At 51.2% G+C, this 27920-nt stretch overlaps 1 protein-coding gene across 1 annotated transcript; it reads right to left on the bottom strand.

Annotated features, from left to right (window-relative positions):
- Window positions 1–3333: 3333 nt before the first annotated feature.
- Window positions 3334–24608, bottom strand: PXDC1 (PX domain containing 1). The gene is made up of 5 exons (XM_080654901.1): window positions 24035–24608; window positions 13169–13260; window positions 12328–12445; window positions 5834–5945; window positions 3334–4512 (listed from the first exon to the last, which is right to left on the bottom strand). Exons 1-5 carry the CDS (start codon window positions 24288–24290, stop codon window positions 4395–4397), a joined length of 696 nt encoding a protein of 231 aa, XP_080511027.1. The 5' UTR covers window positions 24291–24608; the 3' UTR covers window positions 3334–4394.
- Between the last annotated feature and the right edge of the window lie 3312 nt (window positions 24609–27920).

Here is a 27920-nt window from a genome sequence, read left to right as displayed (position 1 = left end):
TTTTTTTGGTTAATCCTCACCCAAGGATATTTTTTCCATTGATATTTTTTTAGTGGAAGGGAGAGATGGAGGAGGAGGGGGAGAGAAAGAGATAGAGGGGGGAGAGAGAGAGAAACATTGATGTGACAGAGGCACATCAATTGGGTGCCTCCTACACCTGCCCAGGCCAGGGGTGGGGATCAGACCTGCAATCCAGGTACCTGCCCTGGACCAAGAATCGAACCTAAGAACCTCCATTGTGCAGGTGGATGATCTAACCATTGAGCAACATGGGCCAGGGCATAACATTTTCTAAAGTATTATGTTAGTTTAGTGTTGGCTGTTCTTTTTGGGAAACACAGTTTAGAACTTTGTTCTATGTGACCTTTCTCCTTTTATGTTCTCTTTAATTACCTATTCATTAATTCAGCCAATCCCAGTGGCTATGGGATAATAGGCAAATTAGTCACTCTTCCTGTCCTCAGAGAGACATGGAAGGATGGTGTCACAGGAGACACTGCCTGTGCTACTGGTAGAGCTTTGGAGAGTGAAGGCACAGTGGGCAGAGGGCGTCAGAACAGAAGTTCAAGGGACTACAGATGTGCTCACTCTGCTTGTGCTGGGGGAGAGAAAAGGCTGAGAAAGAGGAGGCCTGAGAGAGAGGTTGCCCTGTGGGGCTGTTCCCTTTGCTGACCTTTTGCCTTCATGTTGGTGATGGAGCCAAAGATAAGCTGGAGCTGGAGCCTGTCATTACTTTCTTGGACTTTACACAGCTAAATACTAAATAAAATTAAAAAACACAACTACTGATACTTGCAACAACTTGTACTGATCTCAAGGGTATTATGCTGACTGGAAAAAGCCCATTTCAAAAGGTTACATACTGTAGGATCCCATTTATTTCACCTTTCAAAAGATGAAATCATGGAGATGGAGAACAGATTAGTGGTTGTCAGGGGTTAGGGACTGGAGTGGGTGGGGGTGGTGTATGTGAATATAAAGGAATAGCATGAGGGAGATTTTTGAGGTAATGAAACAAGTTCCATACTTTGATTGTGGTGCCTGCACAAATCTACACATGTGAGAAAACTTCCTGGACACACACACGTCTGTGTAAAACTGATAAAAACCTTAATTAGGTCTATGGACTGTACTGATGCCTATCTCCTTCTTTTGATCACATAGTAAAATACGCAAGATGTTACCTCTGGGACAAAAATAGTATAGGGTACACATTACCTCTCTATTACTCTGCAACTTTCTGTGATTTATAATTATTTCAAAATAAAATAAAATGGGCAAAGACATGACTGCACATTTCATCTAAGAAGATTAATGAATGGCTGGCCAATAAGCACATGAGAAGGTGCTCAACATCAGAAGGCATGAGGGAAATGCAAATTAAATCCACTTCACACCCACTAGAATGGCTATAATCAGAGAGAATGACAATACCATCTTGCCAGGAGAAAGAAACGAACCTTCAAACAGGCTGGAGAGAATATACATATAAAATACCAATTTGAAAAACAGTCTGGCAATTCCTTAAAAAGTTAATAAATTTACCATTTGACCCAATGATTCCACTCTTAGGTATGTACCCAAGAAAAAAGAATCATGGATACCCACACAAAGACTTTAGCTCCAATGTTCATAGCCCCGTAACTCACAATGTCAAAAAGTGTCAACAGACCAAATGTCTATCAGCTGGTAATTGATAAACCACGTGTGGTGCATTAATACAATGGACTATTGCACACAACAGGAATAAAGCACTCGCACCTGCTATGACATGGGCATCCTAGCAACATTTATAGTGAAAGAAGCTAGACACAAAAACTACATTCTATGTGATCTATAAAATGCCCAGGAAAAGCAAATCCACGAAGGCCGAAAGCCTGCACCGTGGTTTCCTGAGGTTGAGAATGGGAATAAGACTGACTGAAATCAAGCACAAGGCATCTTTTTAAGGGGAGAGGAAAATTTAAAACTGGATTGTGGTGATGATTCCATTAACTGTAAACTTACTAAAAATCGTTTAATTGTACACCTTATCCAGAAAAAAGGAATAGGCATGGCCTCTGCAAGGGTGTAAAGGCTAAGATACATAAGCTACTGAACACGGGAGTTCCCTCTCTTGCTGCTTGCACCTGTCTCCTGGCTTGCAGGGCTGCCACACTCTGCATTCGCCCACACAATGGACTGATGGGCTGGAATTAGTCTGGTGCTGTACCCGACCCGGCTCCACCGTAGAAGGGAGACTCTGGACACTGGCTTTGCTTCCAGCTCTGCTGAATCCCTAGCTGAGCTTCTTCCAGGACTGGTTTAAGGGAAATGCAACTTTGCAACCCAGGGGATGTAATTCAACACAAATAAAGCTTTCTACCTCTTATCCTCCCGTGGGGCCTCTGGGAATGCTTATTCCAGTGGCACCCCTAGAACCCCTCTCCCACTAGCAGAGAAGGGCAATCCACACAATTCTCCAATAACAGAAAGGCAACCATGGAGGGAGAAAGGCAAGCCACGCAATTCTCAGATAACACTAGGATGCTACTGTGTTCACAGAGGAGAAAGCACATAACCAGAAGTAAACATGGAGGCAATCTTTTCAGCAGTATGTTGCTGTTACAAATACTCTTTTTCTCTTTTTTCCAGAAGATTAAACCCTCACAGTGTGCGGCCTGTCAGCTGGCTTGCAACTCTGGGAGTCCCTGTAATGTGTGCATTTGAGTGCCAGAGCTCTGCGGTGGCTTCCTGTGGATACCCCCCGCCGGCTTCGCAGTGGAGCCTTTTGATATATGGCTTTGGTTTTGCTGCTCCTGAGAGTGTAAGGGGCTTCTCGCAGCTCATTGTGAGTGATTCCAGAGCACGGGATCACATCTACCCACCCTGTTCACCAGGCAGCCTAGGTTTCCAGTGTGAGTAGTGTCCCTTCAGTGACACAGGCATTACAGAAATATCCACTGGACGAATACATGAGCAAATTGGTTTTTTGAGTCTTCGTGTGGACATGTTTTCACTTCTTTGGTGATAGATTCTAACCTTAACTGCTAAGCAACCAACCCTATCCTTGGACAGAAGTGAATTTTACCCCTCAAGAGAAGAAAGGCAACTGGTCAACCCCCATCAGCCACCTAACAGCCTCCCTGAAAGAAGGATGCATAAACTGAGCACAGCTGGAAGGCAGAAGGGAAATCCCACGTGTGCAGCTGGGCCACAGAACTTGTTCCAACGAGGAACATGGAGAAGAGGACAACCCTACACAATTACCCAAGCACCTGAGGGCAGGGTTTGGCTTCCACCCCTCCCTGGAGGGAATAAAAGGAGGCAGACCTTTATACACAAACACTACATCCATAAAAGGAGAGTAATATATTTTATTTCATTAAAATAGATTTAAAAACAGACTGTGTAAAATAATTAGGACTTCAATAATTTATTATTATTTACATTAGCAAATGTTGGTCCTTAGTAGACACTGTGAAGAAATAAAGGAGATAAGCACACAGACCCCAGACCCTCCCGGAGGGCAGAGGGAAACAGGCAAACTGAGTGTGTGGCTTTCCTCTCACTCTCTTCCTTCACGTTACTATGGCAGTTCCATGGTGGAGAGCTGGTAACCAGGAGAGACAAACCTCGGGGGCCCAGGTGGCCACAGCACCGTGACCCTGAAGAGATGCTGGCAGGCCAGGCAGGGTTCTCTTCCTGTTGAGGAGAATCACTAACTCAGCCCCAAATGATCAATGGTCCCCCATTCCTGTCCCCATCCACAATTCCCCTTCCGTAAACACCCACTGTGGCCAACACAAAGCCAGCCCTGTTTCCAGACAAAAGATGAAAATAAATGGAGGCCACACATCCTGCTTTTCAGGAAAAGGCTGGTTACTTAAGATGCCCTGCTCATGTCGCCCAGAACTTGGGACTCAACAAGGGCTCACGGATTGTTCTGTGTGCTTGTCGTGCTGGGGGTGACAGGAGGGAGGGGCACCTGGCCCTGGCCCTGCACCAGGAGGAAGGCTCCTTCCAGGAAGCAGTCACAGGCGAGGAGGAACCCAGCAAGGCCCTGGGCGGTACCCTTGCATCGTGATGTCTTGCAGGCACTTGTGGCTCCTCCACACGGGGGAGCGAGTCCTAGGAATGCAGAAACAGGTCGGGGTGTGCAGTGGGAGAGGCCCTTCCTCAGCAGCAGGCGTCGTGGACTCCCAGGCCTGACTCCTGGTTGTTGGAGATCGTGGGGTCGGTGCTAACCCTAGAAACACCCCCTACCCCACTCACAGAACACCAGGCCTCGGGCACAGGCTGCTGAGCCGTGATCAGTCAGTGCAGGCACGGGGGGGCCCTGGTGGGATAGATAGGGTCCAGTGAACAGCAGCAGAACCAGCAGCTGAGGGCTGAGGAGGAGGGCCCATGAAGACTCAGTCCAAAATGTCCGTCTCAAAGGGGACCAGGTGGTAATAGGACAGGTTGGTGTCATAAGCTGCTGGGTCATCGCCGTCCTCCAGCTCAGAGGTGAACTCACTGCCGTTCTCAAACCTGAAACAGTGAAGACAAAGGTGAGGGCTGCGGCTGGCTCGTTGCCCCCAGCGCCACTCAGATGGAGAGAGTACAGCAGGTCACTGCAGGAGGGCACTTAGGATCCATGTTAAACTGTGGAGGGCTTTCCACTATGCCAGTCCTGCATTACGTCATGAACTAATGTGCTCTCCGTACACACACAGCAGGTACCATGCCGCGTGTGGCAGGGCAGGGTGTGCAAAGGGACAACTGCATTTTACAGGAGGGCCCCCTCGGCCTCGCCAGCATTTCACGACACCACAGGGAAGGATTCTTGCGCCACCACCTGAGAGACATCTGAGACACTAAGAAAGAGCCCATTCTTGGGGCTGACAGGGCTTCCCGACCCGGGGCTGTCACATCCTGGGGTCACACTGTGTCCTGCAGTCTTAGCCTGGGTGTCTCAGCATGAATCTGTCCTAGTCCATGTTTGTTTTCCGTGGAGTGGATGGGCCGGGGCCTGTGACGCTGAGCAGCCCCTCGCCCATGGGTGTGCTTCTCCTGCCACAGGGAGACTGCACACCCAGCGCTGCCTCTGGGCTCCTGAGCCAGGTGTGCCGCCCGTGTGACCTGAGGTCTGCACAGTGGACGCTGGAGAACAGTGGTCCCGCTTTAAAGATTCAGAGGAGCCAGGAGAGGCTACATCACTTCCGGACACTCACACAACCCTTGTTGTGTTGATAGTCGACAGAAGCCACGCCATGACCCCCTGAAGCTGCTGTCTGAGAATTCCCGAGGAGAAGGTGGCTGTGCCTCAAGGGGGCCCCATGCCGGGTTCCCCAGAGCACTCATGGCCAAAGTTCTGCTAAAAGAGAGGAAGAACGGAGAAGGGGTGTTTCTGGCTGTCCCACCTTCGCTAGTTATTCATCCTCCCCTCCTCAGCACAGGCCCCCTGGGCCAAGCCCCGGCACCCGAGCGTCTGGAGAATGTCTAGCCCTGTGATGTGAGGCCGACGTGCAGATACCGCTTCTCCCCATCCCAGGAGACCAGGCCTGGGACCAAGGAGGCTGTGGCCCCTGAACCCCCTCAGGGCCCAGCACAGACCAGACCCTGAAGCTTGGCCACTTATCCAGCTACTGGGCGAAGGAACTGTGTTCCCACAGGTTTATGAACCATGGTCTTATGTCCTCTAGAAAAGGCAAGCTTTCTAAATAAGTGTCCAAATGCAGGCAGGATGGCTTGGTGTTTGTGGCCACGGGTAGTTCCTGCCTACAGAGCTCCGCACGGGGTGAACTCAGGCGCACTAGCCGACCACTCCAGGATCCCATCTGTAAAACGACATTCAGACCAGTGTACTCACAAATGCTCTGTCGGATCCACACCCAGGTGCTGCTCTTTTCCGTTTGGTATACTGTGGTCAATGACGATAGTTTCTGTATTTGCTAAACAAAACCCGTTGGACCTCATGATCTCTGAAAATGAAAGCAACAGGTAAATATAACGGGTCACGTTTTGAAGTTTTAAAGTTTGGGGCTTACACCAATCTGCAGACTCCTCCCTCCACCTGCTGCCCTGTCTCCCCCACACTTTAGGGGAACACTCTGCACCCACAGGTGCAGCTGGAGCCAACCCTGGAGGCCTGCACATGATTCAGGGGCTGATGCAGCCTTCACAGGAGCCATACCTGCTGGCTTGTGCAAGGGGAGGTGCCTCTCTCCCCCAGGAATGTCTGAGCTCTCTCCCACACACTCCCTCTCCATGTGTTTGAAGCTGGAGCAGAAGGAGCATTGAGCCCACATCTGTCAGTCTGGTTTGAGTCCCTGTCTGGTCCGTGGCACACTGCAGGGCTCTAAGCTCCCATCTGTCAGGCAGGACAGCACCTTTGGGCGTACCCTCCCCCCGCCCAACCCGGGGCTGCCGCGTGGATCGAATGAGATCAGTGTGCGTTTTAAACCAAATGGGCAACTTCACTTTTCACTTTCTCTCATTCAGCCATGTAAATTGACTTTTTACCAACAAGCACAAACTTTGATAATGTAAAAAGGCCCACAAAGAAAATGACTTCATATGTCTTGTTGGCTGTGTGGTGTTAGTTTTCCGAGGGCACAGGTCTTGGGCTGTTGGGCGCTGGAAGTGGTGGAATGGCGGTGCCTGAGGGCATGGTAGCTGTTACCGCACAGCTGGGGCTCAGCCCAGCCAGGGGCTCTATGATTTGGGGACTCAGTACCCTCAACTGTAAAGTTCCTGGTGCATTCTCAAATTCAAATGGTTTTCCAAAAAATTACCATCTTCCCAGTCAGGGCCTAACACACAGACACGCAGCTCCAAACGGCCCTCCTCCCCCAGCATGGCACAGGCAGCGAGGGCACCCAGCTCACTGGGCACCTGGCGCATTGTTTTTTGGGAGATTTATTTTTTCTTACATCTGACCATAACTTAAGATTGTTTTATTCCCATGCATGGATTTGCTTTTTATAAGTGGAATTGTAACCCCATGCTAATTTTTAATCTTTCTAGATATTTGGTTCTCAATTCGTTAAATTTCTCTCCATATGAAGAGAATTAGGGAAACTATAGAAAAATGAAGAAAGAAAAGCATAAGATTTCCTCCTCATCCCTACCGGATTAAAATGACAACTCATTGTTCAGATTTGCCAAGTAATTAGTTGCTAAAATTTCCACATGGCTTTCTGGAGAGGTGACAGCTCACATTTCACGGGTTTTCTCAGCACCAGCTCAGCCAGTCCCACTCCCAGTGACGTTAGGTAGGGCCCCGCAGAGCCGCCACCTTCCCTGCATGGGAACCAGCGATAGAGCCTGCAAGTCCTGAGAAGGAGCAAAGACCAACGGCCATGGGCGCTGGGAACCTCCAGGGCCAATTACTTCTGAGGTGTGAGAAGGTACAAGAAGATGTGGCTCTGAAGGTGGCTAACTCTTAACCAGAAAGACTAAGATTCCCTCCCCTCTCAATTTCAAACATATGGGAGCCCTAATGAAAACAATAAAAAACACTTTCTTTAGCTGCTTTCATTAAGCTTGACTCAAATCTGTCTCTCCCAGGAAGCACAGAAGACCTCAGAGTGACGTCAGCAGAGTCAGCAGATGGCCCCAGAACCTTTCTCCACCCCACCCCCAACCAAGGGGATTGGGGGAACCTTACAAGTGAAAACAAATGTCAGTGCCTCTAACATTTCTGAACCTTGTAGAGGAATATCCTAATCTTTCTTGTTGTTGTGTGTTTTTTGTTGTTGTTGTTGTTAATCCTCACCCTAGGATATTTTTCCATTGATTTTTTAGGGAGAGTGGAAGAGAGAGGGAGAGACAGAGAGAAACATTGATGTGAGAAAAACACATTGGGTTGCCTCCTACATGAGTCCCGACCAGGGCCAAGGCTGGGGAGGAGCCTGCAACCGAAATACATGCCCTTGACCAGAATTGAACCTGGGACCCTTTGTCCGCAGGTTGACACTCTATCCACTGAGCCAAACCGGCTAGGGCTTCCTAATTTTTCTTAAATGTGAAACTTGGAGCTCTAAAAATTGGAATCTTGACCAGCCCCCTCAAAAGACATGTAGCAAACCATTCTTTAGCTGCCTGTGGTCAGCCTTTGTGCACAGAAATGTGGTTTAATTGTTCACAAGGCCACCTGGGTCCTTGAGGAAACTCCAGTCCTGCTACTTTTGCCTGGGGAGCAGGTTACTACTTGCTCAGTCAGTTTCTTCTTCTGTAAAATGGGAACAACAGTATCCACCCCAAAGGGCACAAGTACAGATTAAACGAGGTGGTATTTGTAAAGACTGAATAAGCACCTGGTGCTTGAGAAATGGTAGTTATTACCGTGGTTGCTAATGTCTTCATATCTGCTGTGTCATGCACATAAAAAGAAACGAAAGCAGTGTTGTGACAGAAAAATTATAGCATTTTAATTTCTTAGAAGTCAGCTTAATACCTATAGTAAAAAAAAATCACTGGCCAACTTAATTAATCACATACATGACTGATTCTATGAAATGGTGCATTCTCAAGCTACATTTTTTCACATTAAGTAGAGTCCTGCTTTACCATTTCTTATTTTTGTTAACATTTTTGAGCTAATTTTAGAATTATAAAAAAGTTGTGAAACCAGTACAGAGTTCTCACATATCCCTCACCAGCTTCTCCTGATGTTGACCTTTTAGGTAACTATGGTAGGATTACCAACCTCAGGAAATTACATGGCACAGGTCTGTTAACTGAGCATCTCCCTCCCTTGAGTTTCACCAGCTTTTTTTGGTTTCAGACCAACGCAGGACTCCTTGTTGCATTAATCTGTTGTGTCCTAGTCTCCTATGACCTCTGACACTTCCTCAGTCTATTCTCATTTCTGATGACTGTGACACTTTTGAAGAGACTGGTGAGTTATTTTACTGACTGTCCCTTGATGTCCCTGATACTTCTGTGACCTCTGACCACAGTGGTTAGTCTAGCAGGAGCCCCGGGTGTGTGATGTCACTGGCTTCACTCCTGGGATGTGGGCCTGGATCACCTGCGTAAGGAGGTTCTGCCAGTTTCCCCAAAGGTTACTGTATTTCTCTTGGTGGTTAAGAAATACCTTTAGGGAGGTACATCGAGATTCTGCAAATCCTATTTCTCCTGAAATGTTTGCCCACTAATCTTAGCAGCTATCAATGGATCTTTTCTGCAGTAATTACTACTGTGGTAATGCTTTTTCTTTTTTTAACTATAGCCATGGTTTCCAGTGCTCCATAAGCTATCAGTCCTTCAGTTCATTAATTCATATATTATATTTTTCTTATGTTTGATAGTAGTTAGATTAACATGGGATGAGGACTGTTTGAGGTTGTACTGACCCAAAGCATCACCAGAGAATCCACTGCCCTTGTTGTGGGCCCAGGACCTGGCTTGGTTCTCGCACCACCAGGGCCTGGCGCCACCTAGTGGAGCCCATGGCCACAGCACAGTCTGAACATTAGAGAGGAGGCTGTGCCTGCAGAGGCCTGATGCACCTGTCAGTGTGAAGAGCAGCCTCTAAGAGCAGGGGGGCCAGTGCCCGTTCCCATGGCACCTCCTCCCTAAATGCCATGTCAGTGGCATGGGAAGGCACTAGGAAATCTCCGGGGAGAGGAGGAGGAGGGGCTGGGTGAGTCGCAGCAAGCGAGGTCATTTTCACAAATGAATGGAATTTAGCAGGACGTGGAGGGGCAGACACAGCACGAGCGAAGCCCAGCCAGGAAGCGGCAGAGGGTCTGCAGCAGAGGGTGCTGTGGTGACAAAATCAGAAAGCTGGAGCCAACCAGACTCTGACATGCCTAGAATGACAGGGGCTTGGGTTTTATTGTGGATGCCGGGTTGTGAGAAATTACTGAGCTCAGGAAGCCAGAGTTGTGGGATGACCAGTCAGTATCCAGGCTATCAACCAGGGACAGGGGGAGGCTGATAGAGACACCTGTGGACCTAGGGGACCCCTGAATGCAGCCATCCCAGAACATGGAATGGAGACTGAAAGGCACACTGGCAAACGTGTGCACTCATTCTTCAAAGGGATGTCGGTGCCACCTCAAACCCCAGTTTCACTGGAAAGTGTCTCCTAATTTACCACAGTGCATTGTTTTCGTCTATTTATCTCCTCAAGCAGTGAGCAATGAGCGTGCACCCCACCTCCGTGGAACACCCCCACGCTGGCACACCTACACACTAGTCTATGCTGGGAAGCTTCAAAAGGAAACTCCCAGACTTTGGGCTCCATTGATGAGGGCAGAAGAAGAGGAGGACACCCCTTATGTCAGAGACTCGGCTCAGGAAGGGTTCGATTGGTGCTCTCCTTAGACAGGCCCCTGGCTGCAGGATTTTGGGGACCGACTTGCAGTAGATGTTTACAAACTCCATTTTTGGCAGCCTGTTTATTACAAAGTGTTTTGTGCAGAGCCAACACTGGGTGGTAGTGACTGCTATGTCCCCAGGGCAGAGTATGCGCCCCCCACCACCTCCACCACCTGGGCTCCTGGCTGGCACGAGGAGGTCAGCATCCTGCCTCCCTAGACCTGGACACTGTGTCCCTGGTCACCCATGCAAGGCCTCACTGAGGCTCACATACAGTGCAAGGCAAAGCCTCTGTCCTCAGTCCTCTTGAAAAAAAACACGGAGAACATACTTAAAATGTCAGCATGGGACTCTACCGCCATCCCTTCCTCTCAGTCCTCTCAGCTCCTTAGGACAGACGTGGCCTTGCATTTACCCGTCACCGTCACTGATAAGACAGGCCACTAAGAGAGCTGGGATGTTCCACATGGTCGCACTCTGGGAGGTACTCAGAGGCAACGCCACACAGCCCGAGTCTGTCCTTCTCCACGTGGGGCCAACCTGAAGCACACCAGCTCTTGTGCCTACACCGGCCCTGAAAGGACTGTGCTGCTCTTTGCTCTCCCACTTGCTCAACATAGAAAGAATTGAAGCAGAGCAGGGACACCAGTGCTGGGACCCTTCCACCACGTACTGAGGACAGAGCTTGCCCAGCTCCAGCTGGCAGCATGCAAACCAGCAAGACTGGCAATCAGGTCCCGGAGCCCTCCGAGCCTCCGAGCCAGAGCCCACAGACACCCACCAGGATAAATGACAGCCACCTTCACTCCACCATGAAGGAGGAGGGCTCTGACCCCTGCTCCTCTTGCCAGGAATACACAGGAAGCTGCATAGACATCAAAAGCAGCAGACTGATAACCCAGGCTTCCCACCCATCCTCACACAGTCATACCTGAAGTACCTTCTTCATCCCGGTTCCCAGACCTCGCCCACCCTGCCCACCTCACCAACACACAATGAGGACTCTCATCCCCGCTGTGGCACAGAACTCAATAAGGACACTTTTCCACCAATGACATCCTCCAGGTTGGCTTCCTCTGTCTCCCCTTCACCACGACCACCAAATTCTTCTTAGGAGCCGGCTCTGGGCTCTTCTCCCGCTCATCTACTTCCTCCAGAGGCCTGCTCCTCCACTCCTCCTCTTCTTTCCTTCCTCCTCCAGAACCCCTCCTCTCCTTCCTACAGACCAGGATTCTCTGCAGGCCCTCACGGTTAGCCTACAGCCCACTGCCTTCCCTCCCTTCCCACGTGGAAACCCTGCAAGACTCCACTCAAATGCTACTTCTTAGGCCAAAACAAGTGGACTGCCTGTTGCCTGGGGAAGCCCGGTGCCTGCCTGAGACCCCGGGGCGGAGCTCTTTCCCTCAGCAGCCTTCATAGACAGCACTGCAGAAAGCAACTGTGTTCTAACGACAGGGGCAACCAGATCTTAGAAAGCCACCACAAAGGGTGACGTCCAGGGCCCCCTTCCGTTCACCTGACCCCACAGGTGAGCTGGCCAGCGCTCTGCTCAGTGCACGATTACTTACTGCTGCTGACCTTGCCTCTTTTGTGAAAGTTTTAGTGAATTTATCAATGCTAGCAATACCTAAAAGGTGTGCTCCCCTTTGGCCACAGCTGCCCTAGACTAAGAACAATTCAATGCCACATTATGTGAACTATCTTTTTTAGCAGGCTAGACTACTGACTCCAGAAGTTTGCTTCAGAATGCCTCACTAATGTTTTCATCATTATACTGCTTCTTAAGCTCCAATTTATATGCCAAGTGACTCTCTTAGGACAGAGGGGGAGTGTGAACTCTGGGTCAGAAAACACTGGTCATAGGGATCTGGTAACAGCCTCTCACCCATGATGCTCACCGTCTGTTGGGCTGTCTTTCTGGAGCCCAGGGGTGTGGGGGGAGGGAGGGCGGGATGCAGCCATGCAGGCACCGCACTGAAAAGGCTCCTAGAAACCCCAGTGGCATTTCCCCCAGGCCTTCCCTGTAGCTCTTACCTGATATTTTCACTGGACTTTGAAAGCTGGGTTGAATTTTATGTACACTGTCATTTTTTAGCACCTGATCCAGAGGAGATCTTTCAAAGAAGGTGAGCACGACTTCTGACCTAGAATACTGGGAGAAATCATTTAATTACTAAAATTAATCCTCTACAAGGTGGCCCCATCTAGTGCTACCCAGAGCTGTTCAGACAGTCCACAGGACCGACCATGCGGAAGAGGCTGCAATCGCCGACCTCGTTTATTTATGGACATGTGGCTGAAACGCAAGGCCCCTGGGACAGGCAGGACAGGGTGACAGAAGCTGGCTAGCTTTTCTCAGTGCTGCATGGCCAGCCTTTCCCCACAGCTCCCTTCACTTCACAGTAAACTATGAGCGCCCTGACTCTCCCACCCACAGAGGAGGCAGGCAACAGCCTGCAGGAGTAAGGTGGCTGCCTGACGCGGCCAGTTCCTCATCACCACTGCACCCAGGCCTGCAAGCTGCGTATCCACCTGCCGCTGCTGAGACCAACACTCCCTCGGGCTCCTCACGCCTCTCCTCAGACACCCTCAGCAAGACCTTCTGCATGGAAGCAGGAAAGCCAAGATCACTGTAGCAGAGGGCTCCTTCCCTTTCTACTCAACACCTCTTTGGCCCCCCACTTCCACTTGCCCAGGGAGAAAAGATGGAGCCACTGGAGCTCATCAAAGTCTTTCTTTCCGGGGTCTACCCACCGACCTCCCTATGGCCTGACACTCTAGGGAGGGACAGGTGGCCAAGGGAGCCAGCAGGCCAGCTATGTGGGTGCTGGTGGGATGTATCACCGTCCCACCCAGCTGGACCCGACCCACTCACCTTACATGGCATGCTTATGATGGTCTTCAGCAACTTCTCCACCTCGTTGAGCCTGGTCTCAATATCATGGGCGTCCTTTATGGCTACCAGTCCTACAGTGGAGACAGACATGCCTACAGTCAGAAAAACAGACCAGGAAATGTGCTCCCACATCAAATACAGACAACAGGCCTCCCACAATGAGGATGCCACCCCCGTGTCACCCTGCATGAAGGTGGGTGCATCTACTCAGCCTTGTTCACCTATGTACAGCCCTACTCTGAAGCCCTGTTCTACACCTCGTGAAGTTTCAAAGACTCGGTGAATGATCTGGGTGTGTATGGGGTGACAGTACTGTCTAAAGCGAGAGGTCTGGCAGCCAGGGACAGTGAGTGAGGGGGGGTAGGCAGGCATAAGCCACAGACAGATCCTCCAAGTGGCCTCTGAGGGGCAGCAGGGATGGCTCCATAAACACCCTGGGCTCCACCTGAGCTCGGCGGGGCCCACTCACCGCTGCCTATGGTGGCTGCACCAGGGGAGGTGCCCTGGCAACACCCACTCCCACAACGCAGCAGCAGGCGGACTCGCTCTGTGCTGCTGACCTGACCACAGGGCCCATCTGAATGGAGCCCATGGTTAGATACGTCATTTAAATGCTGGTGCTGGAAGGAAAAAATCAGATTTCTACTCAGAGAAAACCAACGTGGCATGACTCACAGCACTTTCCAGGAATCAGCGTCTGACTTGTTAGTTACCAGAAATCCCGAGCCGCTATTAGGAAGTGCAGGCTATTGCTTTGTAAATGCTATAGGTTACAGCCTGGAGATCGGGGTACGTTTCTGTGTCCCCATGAACAGTGAGGAACACAAACCCGCCCATTACAGTTTCTGTACATCGGCTTCCTGGAGATGGGGAATATTCGATTCCCAAGGAAATATGCCTCTTTCCGCACGTCCTGTGACCTAGGATGACTGCCCTGTGAGCTCTCACCAAAACATATGGCTGAAATCCCAGAACTGTTATCAGTAATGAGTCTAAGTTCTTTAGAAGTTCTGGTTTCATTTTGTTTTACAGGAGAAAGAGTGCTTGTTGTTTTTAGGCAAATCGTTGACTAAGTCTGCATAAGTGATAAAATTAATTTCTTATATTACATGATTAAAAGGAAGAGGCCTACAATATAGGGTCCCTGGAAAACCAGGAGCACCCCACACATGGGTGAGGGCAATTCTGAAAGCCTAGCTACAGCAGGGGGATGGTCCACAGCGACAGCTCAAATCAAAACCAGGAATCACCCTCTCAACTTCCTGAAGCACAAGCCCCTTGGGTGTAGGCGTCCCTTCTTGGTCCAGCCCCGCCTGCCCAGCCTCACAGGCCCAGGCAGCCAGATGGCAGCTGTCCAGGGAGCAGGAGTCCCAGAGGCAGGCCGATGGGTCATGGCTGGACCACTGGGAAACCCCAGGCCCCTACCCACACAACCCGGCACATCCGGCACAGCGCCCCAGCCATCCCCAGCGACAAGGACTGGGCCACCATCTCCGCTCTTCCCCAGGTTGTCGGCCCTAGCACATCACCCAGCATGCTGAGGGAAGCAGGGACAAGAAGGGAGAAAATACCAAAGAAACAGACTCTCAGGATGCTTGTTCTCCAGACCCTGAATTCCTGGGAATAAAATTTCAAACACACACATGCACACACTTGCACCAAAGTGCTTTCATCTTCTGCTTGCTTCATGGAAGTCTCGGGAGGGAAAGGGACCAAGGCAAAATTCTCTGAAAGTTTTTTAAAAGAGACAAGTATGTCAATCATGCCCACAAGGTGCTTCATTACTCCAAGATGAGCAAAACTGTTCCTGTACTTCAGCTTCTATTACAGCTGGACTACTCGCGTAATCAGCCGGGTCTCGGACACAGTACATGCTCTGTGGGCGCATCTGTAGGAAGACTAACCTCCTGCAGAGTGAGGGCAAACAGCATTTTACACCCGCTTTACAAGTTAAAAGCATAACTTAATCTTAAGTCAGTACAGAGGTTTACAACTCTTGTATCTTTGCTTTAACAACATAATTTTGGTTACATCTTTGCTTTAATTAATGTTCAACCTATGGTTGGGTTAATAATCTCCAAGGATAAGACTTCATCAGATAAATACATTCTGCTCTATAATGATCTTTTAAGGTAACCAGAGGTAGCAAACAAAACACAGGATGCCTATTTAAATTTGAACTGCAGATAAACAATGAATAATGCAATAGTATGGATAGACTTCTACTAAAAAATTGCTTATTATTTATCTGAAATTCAACCTTAACTGTATTTACCTGGAACCCTGTCTTCATGGTGACCCATTTTCCAGAGGAAAGCGAGAAGCACGTGGTCAGGCCTCTGGAGACAGTCTCAGCGTCTTACCCCAGTGCACAGACCCTCCTCGACCTGACCCAGTCCACCTTAGTGGCCCTGTGCCCTGTGAGTCCCCAACCCTCACACCAACCCCGAGGAGCAGGTCCATGCCATCCAAACACAGCCCCCCACCCTCGTGCAGTGCTGCCTGCTGACCTGCTCACCCTCATGCAGCGCACCCTGTTGCTGGGACAACTTTCTGCTGACCTTCCCCCACCTCCAGGTTTGTGTAATAGAAAATCTCATCCAGCCCTCAAGAGGGGGCATATGCAGCCTTCCCCACATCAGAGGCTGGGAGACCTGGGCTCCCAGAGAATTTGCTCCTGATGTCTGCAGAATTCACCACTCTGCACTGTACCTGCTCCTCCACCTGTGGTCTCCCCATACATCTTGGTTATGAGACTGTGGTTCCAGGACTGGCCAGCAGGGGGTGACAGTACTCTGGAAGCCATGGAATTCAGTCCAGTGAGGACAGGAAGGGATAATCCACTCCCAGCCATATTCAGATACTTCTATCAGGAAGCTGACTCAGTACTCTTCACAGCACCCGGGAGTTTTTCTAATTTCTGATAAAAACATAAACACTAATATAACCTCAACTGTTAAGATGTCACTTTACACAATTTGTGATGTGAAAATTTTATCCAGATTTAGCCCCAACCAATTAAAAAATTGAAACCAAAAGACTGATAGCACAATTATATATCAATTTCAGTGTGCCAATTTTACATACATTTGGGGGTTAAAGTCAGCCTACAGCAGCCAGGGTGCCTTTTGCTTGTGAACTAGTTTAGCCTTGGAAACTGAGAACACAGATTGTTTCTATCGGTTTCACGATCAGCTTCTTCATGCAAACACCTGATTTATTCTCGACACCCAGACTGAACATGCTGACATCAGCACAATGACCCATCAGTGACTGCAAACACAAACAACCCAGTTTCCTAATCTCAGAAGCCTGGGTCCAAAGCCCATTTTTTAAGGAAGTGGAGGCTTTGTGCAGAACACCTCAGACGGTCCCAGGCTTCCTCCACGGACAGAGTCGGGAGACCCGAACCTAACCTGGACCTTCTGCTGCTAAAATTCTGGAAATAAAGATAGGAGCCTTCTCGGTCAGTTCAGAAGGAAGACCGTCTTTCTGAAGCACATGAAGGAGTGTCCATTACCCAAAGGGCACAAGTCTCAGAGGAGACTCCACAATAGAGCCCTATGAAGATTTTCTGTAACGTGACCTTTCAACCAAGTCACATAATAAATTACATTTCCAGAGTTCCTTCTCCAGTGCACAAACGTGTCCATCAACACCCCGTACAAAGAGCAGACCGTGTGGATGACACCAGGAACGCAGGGTCTTCATGCATGCTTAGGAGATACATGTTCTTTAAAGGCTGAGCATAATACACATTTTGGAAACAAAACATTTTAAATTTTTTGGAAAACCTTATAGGCTTACTTCCTAAGTGCAGTACCTGTTTTCTAAATAGGTAGTCAAGATTCAAGAAATGGAGGCTAAGAAACGAGCTGGAGACGTAGCCATGTGGCTATATTTGCACACATACACATCCCAATGAGGGCCTTTCTCCCGGGACCCGTAGCGCCCCCCTCTATGCCATCTTAGTGTCTTGTGCTCCCTTCTGCGAGGTGTCATGCAGCATTTACAGGGGACTGTCTGCCCCTCGCTGACACCTGCTGCACATCGGGGGTGCCCACTGGCTCACCCTCCCTGCCGGCTTCCCTTGCTCAGTGGTGTAGAGGAGGAGGCAGAAGAAAGTTACACTTTCTGAGGACCCAAGAAGGGCTGAGAGGAGACGCTCTTCCCTCCTCTGTGTCTTCCTACAACTGGCAGATGCTCCCTTGAGTGAATGTGGTTTTGTCATATGAGAAAGTAAGTGTTTCACTTAAAAGTACTAACCTTTTCTGTGTCCTTCCCTTAACCCCTCCTTCTCTAGGCCTCTTCATTGCTCTCCCACTGAAAGCACAATTCCTTTCCCAAACGTGTTTCAGAAGCCATTCACTTAGCCAGTCTGCCTTAAAACATCAACGGTATTGAGGGAACACCACCCCACTCTCAGCGCTAACAGGAAGCACCTCTCATCTGCTCATCCCCCAGTGCTGCCTGCCCTCCTGCTCCAGCCAGGCAGCCCCCCAGGTGTGGAGGTGCCCTGGCCAACATGCTAGCAGGACCTCTGTCTCCCCAGGGCTTCATGCTGCCAGGAGGATGGACGTGAGATGCACACTGGCCAGAGGGAGTGGGGCGTCACATGGAGGCTAGGAAGACTCATAGCAAGGGACCCACCCTCTCAGACTAGAAGGCCTGAGGAAGGGGCAAGGAAGGGAGAAGGAGATCAGGGTGTGGGATTTGGAGTGTGGCTGGGGCAAGGGTAGGGAAGGCTGAGACAGCAGGGTCTCACACACCACATGAATGGGTTCGCCCTGGGAGCAGAGGGCAGTTGTGGCCCCCCTTGCAGGCTCTGGCCTAGAGAACTCTGCCCACCTGGTAACTCTATTTCTTATGGTAATACACACACCAGCCCCAGATATCCACAGTCATCTGCCCCTCATAAGACTGCCCCCTGGAGCACAGTCCCTGGGCCTGACCCACACCAGGCACCCAATTCTAGTCTCTGCCCAGTAGAACCACAGGCCTGGTCCATGGGGCCCACTGAGATGATGGAGGGAACCCTTTGTGGGCCCTCTCTGTAGCCGGGCAGGGACGGGAGGAGGGGGGCCACACCTGGACAGGGCGCTCTCAGGAGCAGGGGGCCACCCTCTGGCTCTCTTTCCTTATCATGACTGTCCACAATGCGGAACTACCATCCACCTTTGGGAAAGGTGTTTATAAAAAAAGGTGCAAAGAAAAGAGCCAAAGCTCCAGGGTCACGTGGTCCTGAGTCCAAAGCCAACCATTCTCAGGTGCCTAGCGTGGAAATTGCCGCTTTACGCTCGCGACAGCCCTGCCGTGCAAACATCGCTACTGCCATCACGTACCCGGGCCTCTAGGAACTAAGCCACTTGCCTGAAGTCACCGGCAAGACAGAGCCAGAATCTGAGTCCTTCCCTGTCTGGTTCCAAAGCCAGTGCTTTCCCCCACTTCCCCTGAGCCCGCCCACTGGACCTGTGCTCCAGCCTGTCAGGGCCTCCGTTTTCTCACCGGGGAGGCAGGACAGCTGTCCGGTGGAACTAAAGATGCTGTGTAAGAGTTGTAATTACACATCCATTCCTGCTCTCCTCTCTGCCCAAGTGACGCCCAGTGTGTTTCCCCACTGGTTACAAGTTACCTATCAGCAAAGGACGGTTAAAGTGTTTTGTTCTTAAAACAAAAATTAAGTAAAACTTGCAGGCTAAGTTATCAAAGGAGCTATGTGGTTGTGTCCACAGTTGTGACTCAGTCTAGGGGGGTGGGTCAGAGGAAGATGGACCAAAAGTGTGTGCTTGGAGAGTGACATCTCAGCATGAGAGTGAGCTCCAAGGGGACACCTGGGCTGCCATCATGTCATCGCAGGGAGGCCACAGCAGGCCCAGATAGAACAGAGAGCAGACCCTAACCCTCAGGCTCCCTGGCCTTCCCACCAAGGAGAGGTTTCTGACCACGGGGCTCTGGGGCTTCTAGGCTTCGGAACAAGGAGACCATCTTTTTAGTGGTGACAACCAGCAGTGACCAGTGGATGCCGACTGTCACCCAAGAAAGTAAAAGTGAACAAAAATACCAATAAAAACTATATGTCAGTGGGCGGGCAATGCCAACCACCGATAACAACATACTGTCCCATTTACTGCCCAGAGCCCAGAGCTCCCATAGGACACCTGCCCGGAGGACTGTGCCACGGGGTCAAATGCACATCGGGGTCATAACTCACCACCAGCTTCTCTGTCTCCTGAATCCCATGAGCATAATGCAACTCCAAGCTGGGCTTCAGCCAGAAGAGGCAAGCTGACCCATTGCCCACCGTTATTAGCTTTGCCTCGTACTCTGAATCTGCCCAGATTGCCACTGTCCACAATGCAGGAGTATCTTTCATCTTTCAGAAAAGGGTTGATTAAAAGAGACAGCAGAGAAAGGTGAGGCCTAGACTTGTTTTAAGAAGGGAAGGGGATCCATGTCCCGGGGGCCATCCTGAGGGCAGCCAGGATGCCACAGTGGGTTCTGATCTGAGAAGCAGAACTGAGTTTCTCCTCTGAAATTTGGTGGAAAGCACCATGTCAGCTCCTTCTCTAACTGAGAGTTAGCTGGGGTCACCTGTGCCCACAGCAGTGAGCTCTCTTGGGATGAGATCACAGGACCATGAACCGAACTCAGCCACATGGCCACTTGCAGAGACCGGACCGGATACCAGGAGCACCAGCACAAGGAAACCATAGGAAGTCTGGGCAGTGGCAGGGTGTGGACTTGGGAAAGCTAGGTAAAGCGGAAGGGGGAAAGAGGAAGAGCAGGCGACATGGAGGGGGACAGTTCCAGCCAGAACGGGTGGCAGAGCATGTGGCCAGGCTGCCGGTCCTGGGAAAGCACCCAGCACAGGCGCACTACCCCATGGAAGAAACTCAAAATTGGCCTGTGAATCTGAAAGGATACCCTGAACCCCCAGAAGTGAAAACTGCCCGTTAGGAGGGGCAGGACACCCTGCGGTGGGGCTATGCATGGGGATGGGAGCTGAGTCACAGGCAAGGAGCAGGCTCACTGAGCACACATCTGGCCGGGCAAAGAAGGCCTTTGTGGCCCCGCTCTGCAGCCCAGGGCCCAGGTGACTCGAACTTTCCTCAGCCTCTTAGAATGTAAACTCGGAGACTCTGCAGTCCGTCCCATCCAGCAGGTGGCATTCTCCCAGCTGGTCTGGGGCAGCACTGAGCTTCTTCCCTCTCTGCCCACAGGATAGACTCAGGCCCGGGAGCAGAGGACACATTTTCCTCGAGCTACCAGGGTGTGTGAAGCTGGCAGGTGTATACCCTAGATACCTTAACTCCCATCCCTCAGACCTCAAATCTAAGCACAGACAGTCCATGAGGTTGCAGGTAGGTTAAAATCTTCAGTGATAAAGGTGAACAGACGTGTGCACCCCACAGGCTCCCAATGAGGGGCCTTATCTGGAGAAAATGCTGAAATACACTCAAAGCTGGAGCCCTACCCCGGCTCCTGCAGGCTTCCCATCTCAGTGAGTGGCAATTCCGTTTCTCAGGCTGAAAGCTTGGCTACGAGCCTGGAGCTCCTTCACACCCACATTTGGTCTCTCAGTCAATGCTGTGCTCTTCCCTTCCAGACATATCAGTGCTTGGCCATGTCTCACATCTGCTCTGCTATACCTGCCACAATGTCCCAGCAGCTCGAGCCAGCCTCCCTTCCTTCCCGAGTCATTCCCAGCACAGCAGCCGGAGTGTGTGTTAGATTAAGTCACTTGCTCAAAGCTCTCCATCTCTGAGTAAGAACCCAAATCTGAGTGTGACCTGCCCACTCCCTACCCCCCAATCATCTCCGACTACCCTCTCCACTCCAGCCACAATGGCCTCTCACCACTCAAAGGCACCAGGCACGTGCAGGCCTCAGGACCTTTGCACTTGCTCCTCTTTCTTCCACAGGTAGTGATGTGGCCTGGCTCCCTCCCTTCCTTCAGGTTTCTACTCAAAGGTCACTTCCTTTCAGACCCTTCGGACCACCCTACCTTCCCTGCCCCCATAAGCAATAGCTCCTTTCCTTGCTTACTTATTTTTTATCTTCTGAACATTTATCACTAACATATTTTTCATTTATCTTGTTTATTACTAGGTTTCTCCCAACCAGAATATAAGAATCATGAGGGCAGGGATTTTTTTTTTTTTGGGTGGGGCGGTCTTTTTTGTTCACTACCATGTCCCTAGCACCTAGGATGATACCTGGCACATAGAAATGAGGTGGACTTTTCTTTTACATTACTGGAATGTATTTTACTAAGAAAATTATTTCCCTGGACTTAAACAGTTCTGAAAAGGAAAAGGACTTCCCTTAGGATTGTACAAAACTCAGGTGGTGCTTGGGGAGGGACCAGCTTGCCTCCCTTCAGAGAATCAAAGACTAGATGGAGAATTAAGGTCATCGCTCCTCTGTCCCACAGGTTGCTGAGCCAGGCATCCAGCCAAAGGTTCCAACAGTTCCACCATGGGCTGTTATAAGGTCCTTTTACCCAGCCACTGGTCCTCATCCTCACCACCCCCACTGCCCCTACCACCACGACCACCACCATGGCGAATACCTCATTTGAATTCTCGCCCCCCCTTCAGATAATTGAAAGTACCTATCATGTCCTTTCTTTTCTTTTTCGTTAATCCTCATCCAAGGTTATTTTTTCCATTGATTTTTAGAAAGTAGAAGGAGGAGAGAGAAACATTGATGTGAGAGAGACACATCTATTGGATGCCTCCTGCACATGCCCTGACCGGGTTGGAAATTGAAGCTGCAACCCAGGTACATGCCCTTGACTGGGAATCAAACCCATGATCCTTTGGTGCATGGGCTGACACTCTAACCACTAAGCACACCAGCCACGGTCTATCACATCCTTTTCAAGTCTACTTTTCTCCCCATTATCCTAAACCTTTCTTCACTTGTAAGTGGCTCACTCTTCAGAGGTACTCTCTGTGTGTCTACACCTCAGGAACCTAAACTGACCCAGCACAACTCAAATGCACACAGAAGGCACAGAGCCAGGGGCATGAGCAGGGCGGGGCAAGGCCTCACACTCACCTCCCTTTTGCTCCAGGTAAGACTTTTCATTATCACGTCCCAGGGCAGCCGATGCCACGCTCTCCTCCCCACCATCATCTACAAATCTCACCAGAAGCAGTGGTTGCTGAGGGGAACTAGCATTAATGCAGGGCTTACTGCTGCTAGACACTCCACTCTGCATTTTAATCCTCACATATACAAAAGTGAGCAACAGGTACTATGTTACAGAGGAGGAACCAAATAGGGTGCCCAGGTCACGGCTGAGCTGGGCCACCTGACCTAGTGAGACCTGGAGGGCAGAGGGGAAGGCAGGCGCTCTGAAGGCCTTAAGGAGCCCCAATTCGTTCATGGTCCACTTTGTTCTAGAAAGGAGAAAACTCAACTAAGCTTTCCTGATTTGGGCATTCATTTGAATTTAAAAAATACAATAACACACACCCAAATAGCAAGCCCAAGGAAAACTGTTGCCATGCTTAAAATAATCCTAAACTGTCTCCAGAATGGCTATAAATGTGGGAATCTGGGGAGCAAAGAGAAGCCTGCAAGGCAAGCTGTCTAGCTCAGGGCCTCCAGACTCACCCGCTTGGGGAGTCTTTCCAAAATGACGTGTCTGCCAGAGGATGTGTCATGGGAACTGAGCTAATGAGCCATATAATTCACACTCTGGGGTGGGAGTGGGGATCGCCAGGGGCTAAGGAGAGGTTATCTTAAGACCTCAGGTGGACAGCAGCTAAGGAGACTTGTCCTGGCCACTCACAGCTTCAATAACTGCCCCCAAAGTGCCCCCAGTCTCTGCTTAGAGGACTGCAGAAAGGAAGGCTTCTGGGTGTCACCTAACTGCAGGTGGTTGGGGGGGGGGGTGGTCCTGGGATATAAGGGAAGTGAGGCTGCTCAGAGCCCTGCAGACTTTCCCCACCCCTTCTCCCCCTCTGCAATCCTTCCCATTTCAATTTTAGCTTCTCTGGCCCTTCCTCCTTCTTCCCACCTCCTCCCCGCCTGGCCTCCAAAGGGCAACCAGTGGGACGGGCGGGCGACAGCCAGGCAGTAGGAAATGCGAAGCCACAGCAGATCTCTGAAAACTCCAGTCACAGGAGCCAGGACCGGTCACAAGGCGAGGGAGGAGGCCGCCACAGTTAATCAAAAGCAAATGTGGACCCACCCCTGGGGTGGGGGCCCGAGCTTTCCTCTGCAGCTGCCCCTGGGGCTGCCCCTCCCCAGCGGTGACAGAAGGCTGCGTGGCAACACGCACTCCAGCTCCTCTGTCAGCGAAGTCAAGAGGCGCGGCCACTCCCGGGGGAGGAGTCTGAGGGGCGCAACCCCTAACTGGACACTGTCAGCTCTTCCCATAGGTCTCCCTTGCACCCTACTGCCGCCCCCTGGGCGGGGCGGGGTCGCAGCTGGCCTTCCCGAAAGTGGGGACGGAGGCGACCACTCGTCCGGGGCAGGCGCCGAGACTGAGAGGCCTGGGGGCCACCCCTACACCGGCCGCCGCACTGGTCCTGGTCAGTGACTGGCCCGAGGTGACGGTCAGGGCACCTATTCTGGTATCCAGGCCGGGAAGGCTTCGGGGTTCCATGAACGACTCCCTGTCCTCTTACCACGGGCACTCTGGGCGCCCTTCACCTGGGGGCGGAGGGTCGAAGTGTCCCTAGTCGGTGCCGGGACGGAAGGGAAAGCCGCAATCCCAGTTTAAGTAACTTCCCCTCTCCCCTTCATGCACTTTAAAACGACCTCACAACCGCACTCCCCCTTGAACCCCACCCGCGGCGCCGGCCCCGCCCGCAGCCCGTGCCCCCGCACCTTGGCGCAGCGGCGCGCGTGCCAGCTCCGGCCGGTCCTCGGGGAACGCGTCCCGGAGGCGCTTCCACAGGCGGCCCAGGTCGGCGAAGCTGCGGTGCAGGTAGAGCACGCTGCGGTCCGACCACTCCGTGCGGATTTCAAAGAACTCCTCCTCGTCCCCGCGCCGGCTGACGATGAGCCTGCGGATACCGTTCACCCAGCAGCCGCGCACGAACATGTTCACGAGCGAGGTGCCCTCAAACACCGCCGAGGCCATACCGCGGGCCACGCATGCCCCCGCCGCCGGCGCCCTCGGCCCGCTGCCCGCCGGCAGGGGGCGCGTCCGGGCCAGCCGGGTGTGCCTGGACCCGACCGGGGTCTGTCCAGGTCTTTCCGAAGCCGAGGTCGGCCGGTCTGGGGGCTACCCGGGATCGGGGTCCGTCGGAAGTCGGTCTGCGGCCGGTCCCCGGCCTCCGCGCACACTCCCGAGACAGCCTGGCGAGAACCGGGAGGGGGCCGAGCAGCGGCTTTTAAGGCACTTCCCACGGCGGGCGGCGACGTCGGGGCCGCGGCCGGTCCGCTTTCCTCCGCCTCCGGGGAGAGGACGCGCGCGGAGGGGTGGCCTGGCCCGCCGCCCACGCCCGGCGCCGCCCACCCCGAGCCCGCGCTGCTGGGGCCGCGTGTACCCCTGCGCGCCGAATTGGGGCGACACCAGCGCTCGGCCCCGCCCCCTCGCCCCCTCCCAGACCTGACCGCCCTCCCGGCTTCCTTCCCCCGCTCCCTGGTGACGACTGGAAGCTGGAAGGGAGGGCGTGGCAGGCCTACGCTCGGGTTCTGGAGACTTTTTCCACTTTCCTCTTCTGGATCCTTGGGGTCGCTGCGGGCCGGGGAGGTGGGGTAAGGGGTGGAGCGGGCGGGGCTGGGCCGAGCGCGGAGGGAGGCTGCGGGGCACACTCCGAACCCGGGATCCGAGTCGCGGGGCGTTGGGACTGTTTGCCTCTAGCCGGTCTCCGCACCGCCACCCAGGGAGCCGGCGATCCCGCCCCGCGTCCTCCCGCCCCGCGTCCGCCGGTGCATTCCAGTCGTGCCACAGGCCGGGACGCTGGCTGCAGACAGACCGGGACGCGGCCGGAAAGACAGACGAGAGGGCAGGCCCCAGCAGGGAAGGGGCGTCTCCTAGACCTGGGTCGCAGCCAAGGAGTCGCCCTCTAAAAGGGGAGGCGGACCCCCTGCTAAGACGTGCGACAAACTGGTGGTGGGGAAGACGTCCCGCAGCCGTTTGTGAGTCCGGGGGACTTGGGAGTCTAACTGGGGAAGCCGTCCCCATTGAAAGAAGACGGCAGCGGGGACCACAGCCTCCAGTTCCTCGGGCTGCTCCCAACAAAAGATGATTTCAAGCGATAGTTTAAGAATTGGAAGTTGGTTCCAGAAGTGTCATCGCTCGCTCTGGGATGGGGTGGGGGAGCCAGCGCGAGGCCCCCCAAGTGCTTCGCGAAGTTCTAGAAAATCTCAAAAGCCCAACTAGCGCTGAGGCCAGGTTGCCGGTCCTTTAACTCCATCCATCCAGAGATGTTCCCCTGCCCCGCACACATCGCCACTACCGGGCTTTATCCAGACTTGCGGATATCACACCTTCAAAGTTCACCATCTCGGTCTATCTTCATCTCCCTGTGTTGGTCATGCTCCCCATTTGTCCTTTGAAAAACCCTCTGCCCATCCCTGGCCCTTGCAGGGGTGGGACGTGGGGCGGGGGGGATCAGTAAGTGTTGAGTGATGGGTAGACTGACCAAGGAAGTTCGCCCAGGAAGGGACCTAAGAGAGCAGAGCAGAGTTCCACCTCCCCAAACAAAGGCCCACCAAACACCATCCCCTTCCCCCCCCCCCCCCCCCCCCACACACACACACACTGGTCCTCTCTGGACACACTCCTTTTCCTTCACTGCCACTGGTGTGGGCAGCATCTTTAGCATTCTGAAGGCCAGAATGAAGGTGCTTTTGTGCATCTAGTTTTTTTAAATATATTTTTATTGATTTCAGAAAGGAAGAGAGAGATAGAAACATCAATGATGAGAATCATTCATTGGCTGCCTCCTGCACACCCCTGCACACCCCCACACTAGCAACCCCGGCATATGCCCTGACTGGGAATCAACAGTGATCTCCTGGTTCATAGGTTGATGGTCAACCACTGAACCAGGCCAGCCAGGCTATGCATCCAGTTCTGAGGGCACACTTTGCTGTGTAAAATCTTTCCTAGGAAAAAGCAAGTCTTCATTCCCCTGTCACCTAGGAGGCCTAACTTTGTGAAGCTGCCCTTCAGTTTGTGCCAGGCATTTCTGGTCACTAGAGAAAAAAGTATTTTCCTACCACTGATGTTTATTTAAAGAGACCTGGAAGTGCTCTAGCCCGTTTGGCTCAGTGGCTAGATTGTTGGCTCTGGGACTTAAGGGTCCTGGGAGGTCAAGGGCAAGTATCACTGTTGTAGGCTCAATCCCTGGCCTTGGTCAGGGCACATGTGGGAGGCAACCAATTGGTTGATGTTTCTCTCTGTGTCTCTTCCACTCTCTCTAAAAATCGATGGAAAATTAAGAGAGAGAGAGAGAGAGAGAGACCTGGAACTAGAGAAAACTGGGTGGCCAAATAAAAATAACAAATGCCTCAAAGTCACTAATAGTTACAGAAATTCAGATTATTTGAGAGTCATATTTAACTTTTGAAAGTTACACATGGACAAGTCTAACAGGAACAAGGATTTTTGCAAAGATATGGAGAGATACACCCTCATACACTGGTTTTGGGTGTACTAGTTGGAAAGGCTCTTTGGGAGGTAGTTTAGCAGTAGTTGTTCAAACTGAAATTATATAACTTGTGACCCAACAATTCCTCTTCTAGGATTCAATCTTAGAGAAACATTTCCACATAGATCTAAGAGAAATGTACAAAAACATTTAGTGTTGCAGTGTTTGCCAAAGCGAAAAATTGGAAATCACATAAATATTCATCAAAAGGAGAATGAATAAATTAGTGCCACATGAGTATGGTGGAATACTATATAGCCCCAAACATGAATCAGTTATAAAAATATAGCTAGATCTCAGAAACACAATGTCAATGGAAATGACTGATATGTAGATATATATGACAAAACAAAACTAAATTTGGAAAGATTCTTGCCATGCCCATAATGGTGCCTTGGGGGTGATGAACAAGTCAAGATGGGAAGATGTCAAGAAAGATTTTCACTTTATAGGTAATGTTTTTATATATATTTCAGAATTGAATGCAATAATTACTTGTGTAACTTTAAATATATCTTATGATGATGATAATGATGAGAGAATCTCTGAAATAAGTGCTGGAACTTCTGACTCCTGGTCCTGCCCAGCCTCTGACTAACTCCAGTCATATCATCTCAAACTGCTGGCCCAGAACTTGCTTTGCCAGGATTTGCCTTTCCATGAATTAGGAATTTAAAACAAAAAATGTTAAAGCCCATACTGTTGTGAGGACTAATAAACTGGTAGATGGCACAAAGTGTGCTGTAAACACCTTTGAGGACCTGTGTTATATAAATGTTAGGAACCAATACAGAGGAGCTGGAATGGTTTCAGGTTGTAAATCAAGCTGATTAGCTAGTTCAGTGCCTTGGGCTACATAATAGAATGTGAAAATGGAGAACAAAGAGTAGCTCTCTGGGTCACTGTCCCTCTTCCAAGCCTGGGTGTAGAATGACACAGGTGTATCAGAGGAGGAGCCCTGCTTGTAGGTAAGAGCTTGGGTAACCAGATACTTCAATCTGATTAATAAGAGTAAATAACGGGAATAAAAGATTTCATGAAATTCAAGGCCTTAACTTTCAAGGGGATGTTTATTTTTCTGTTTATTTTCTTCTGCAGTTGTTGGATTT

Source organism: Plecotus auritus, assembly GCF_963455305.1.
Source record: "Plecotus auritus genome assembly, chromosome: 2".
NCBI lineage: Eukaryota > Metazoa > Chordata > Mammalia > Chiroptera > Vespertilionidae > Plecotus > Plecotus auritus.
The sequence above is the reverse complement of the archived record's forward strand: the minus strand, read 5'-3'. Positions and strand labels throughout refer to the sequence as shown.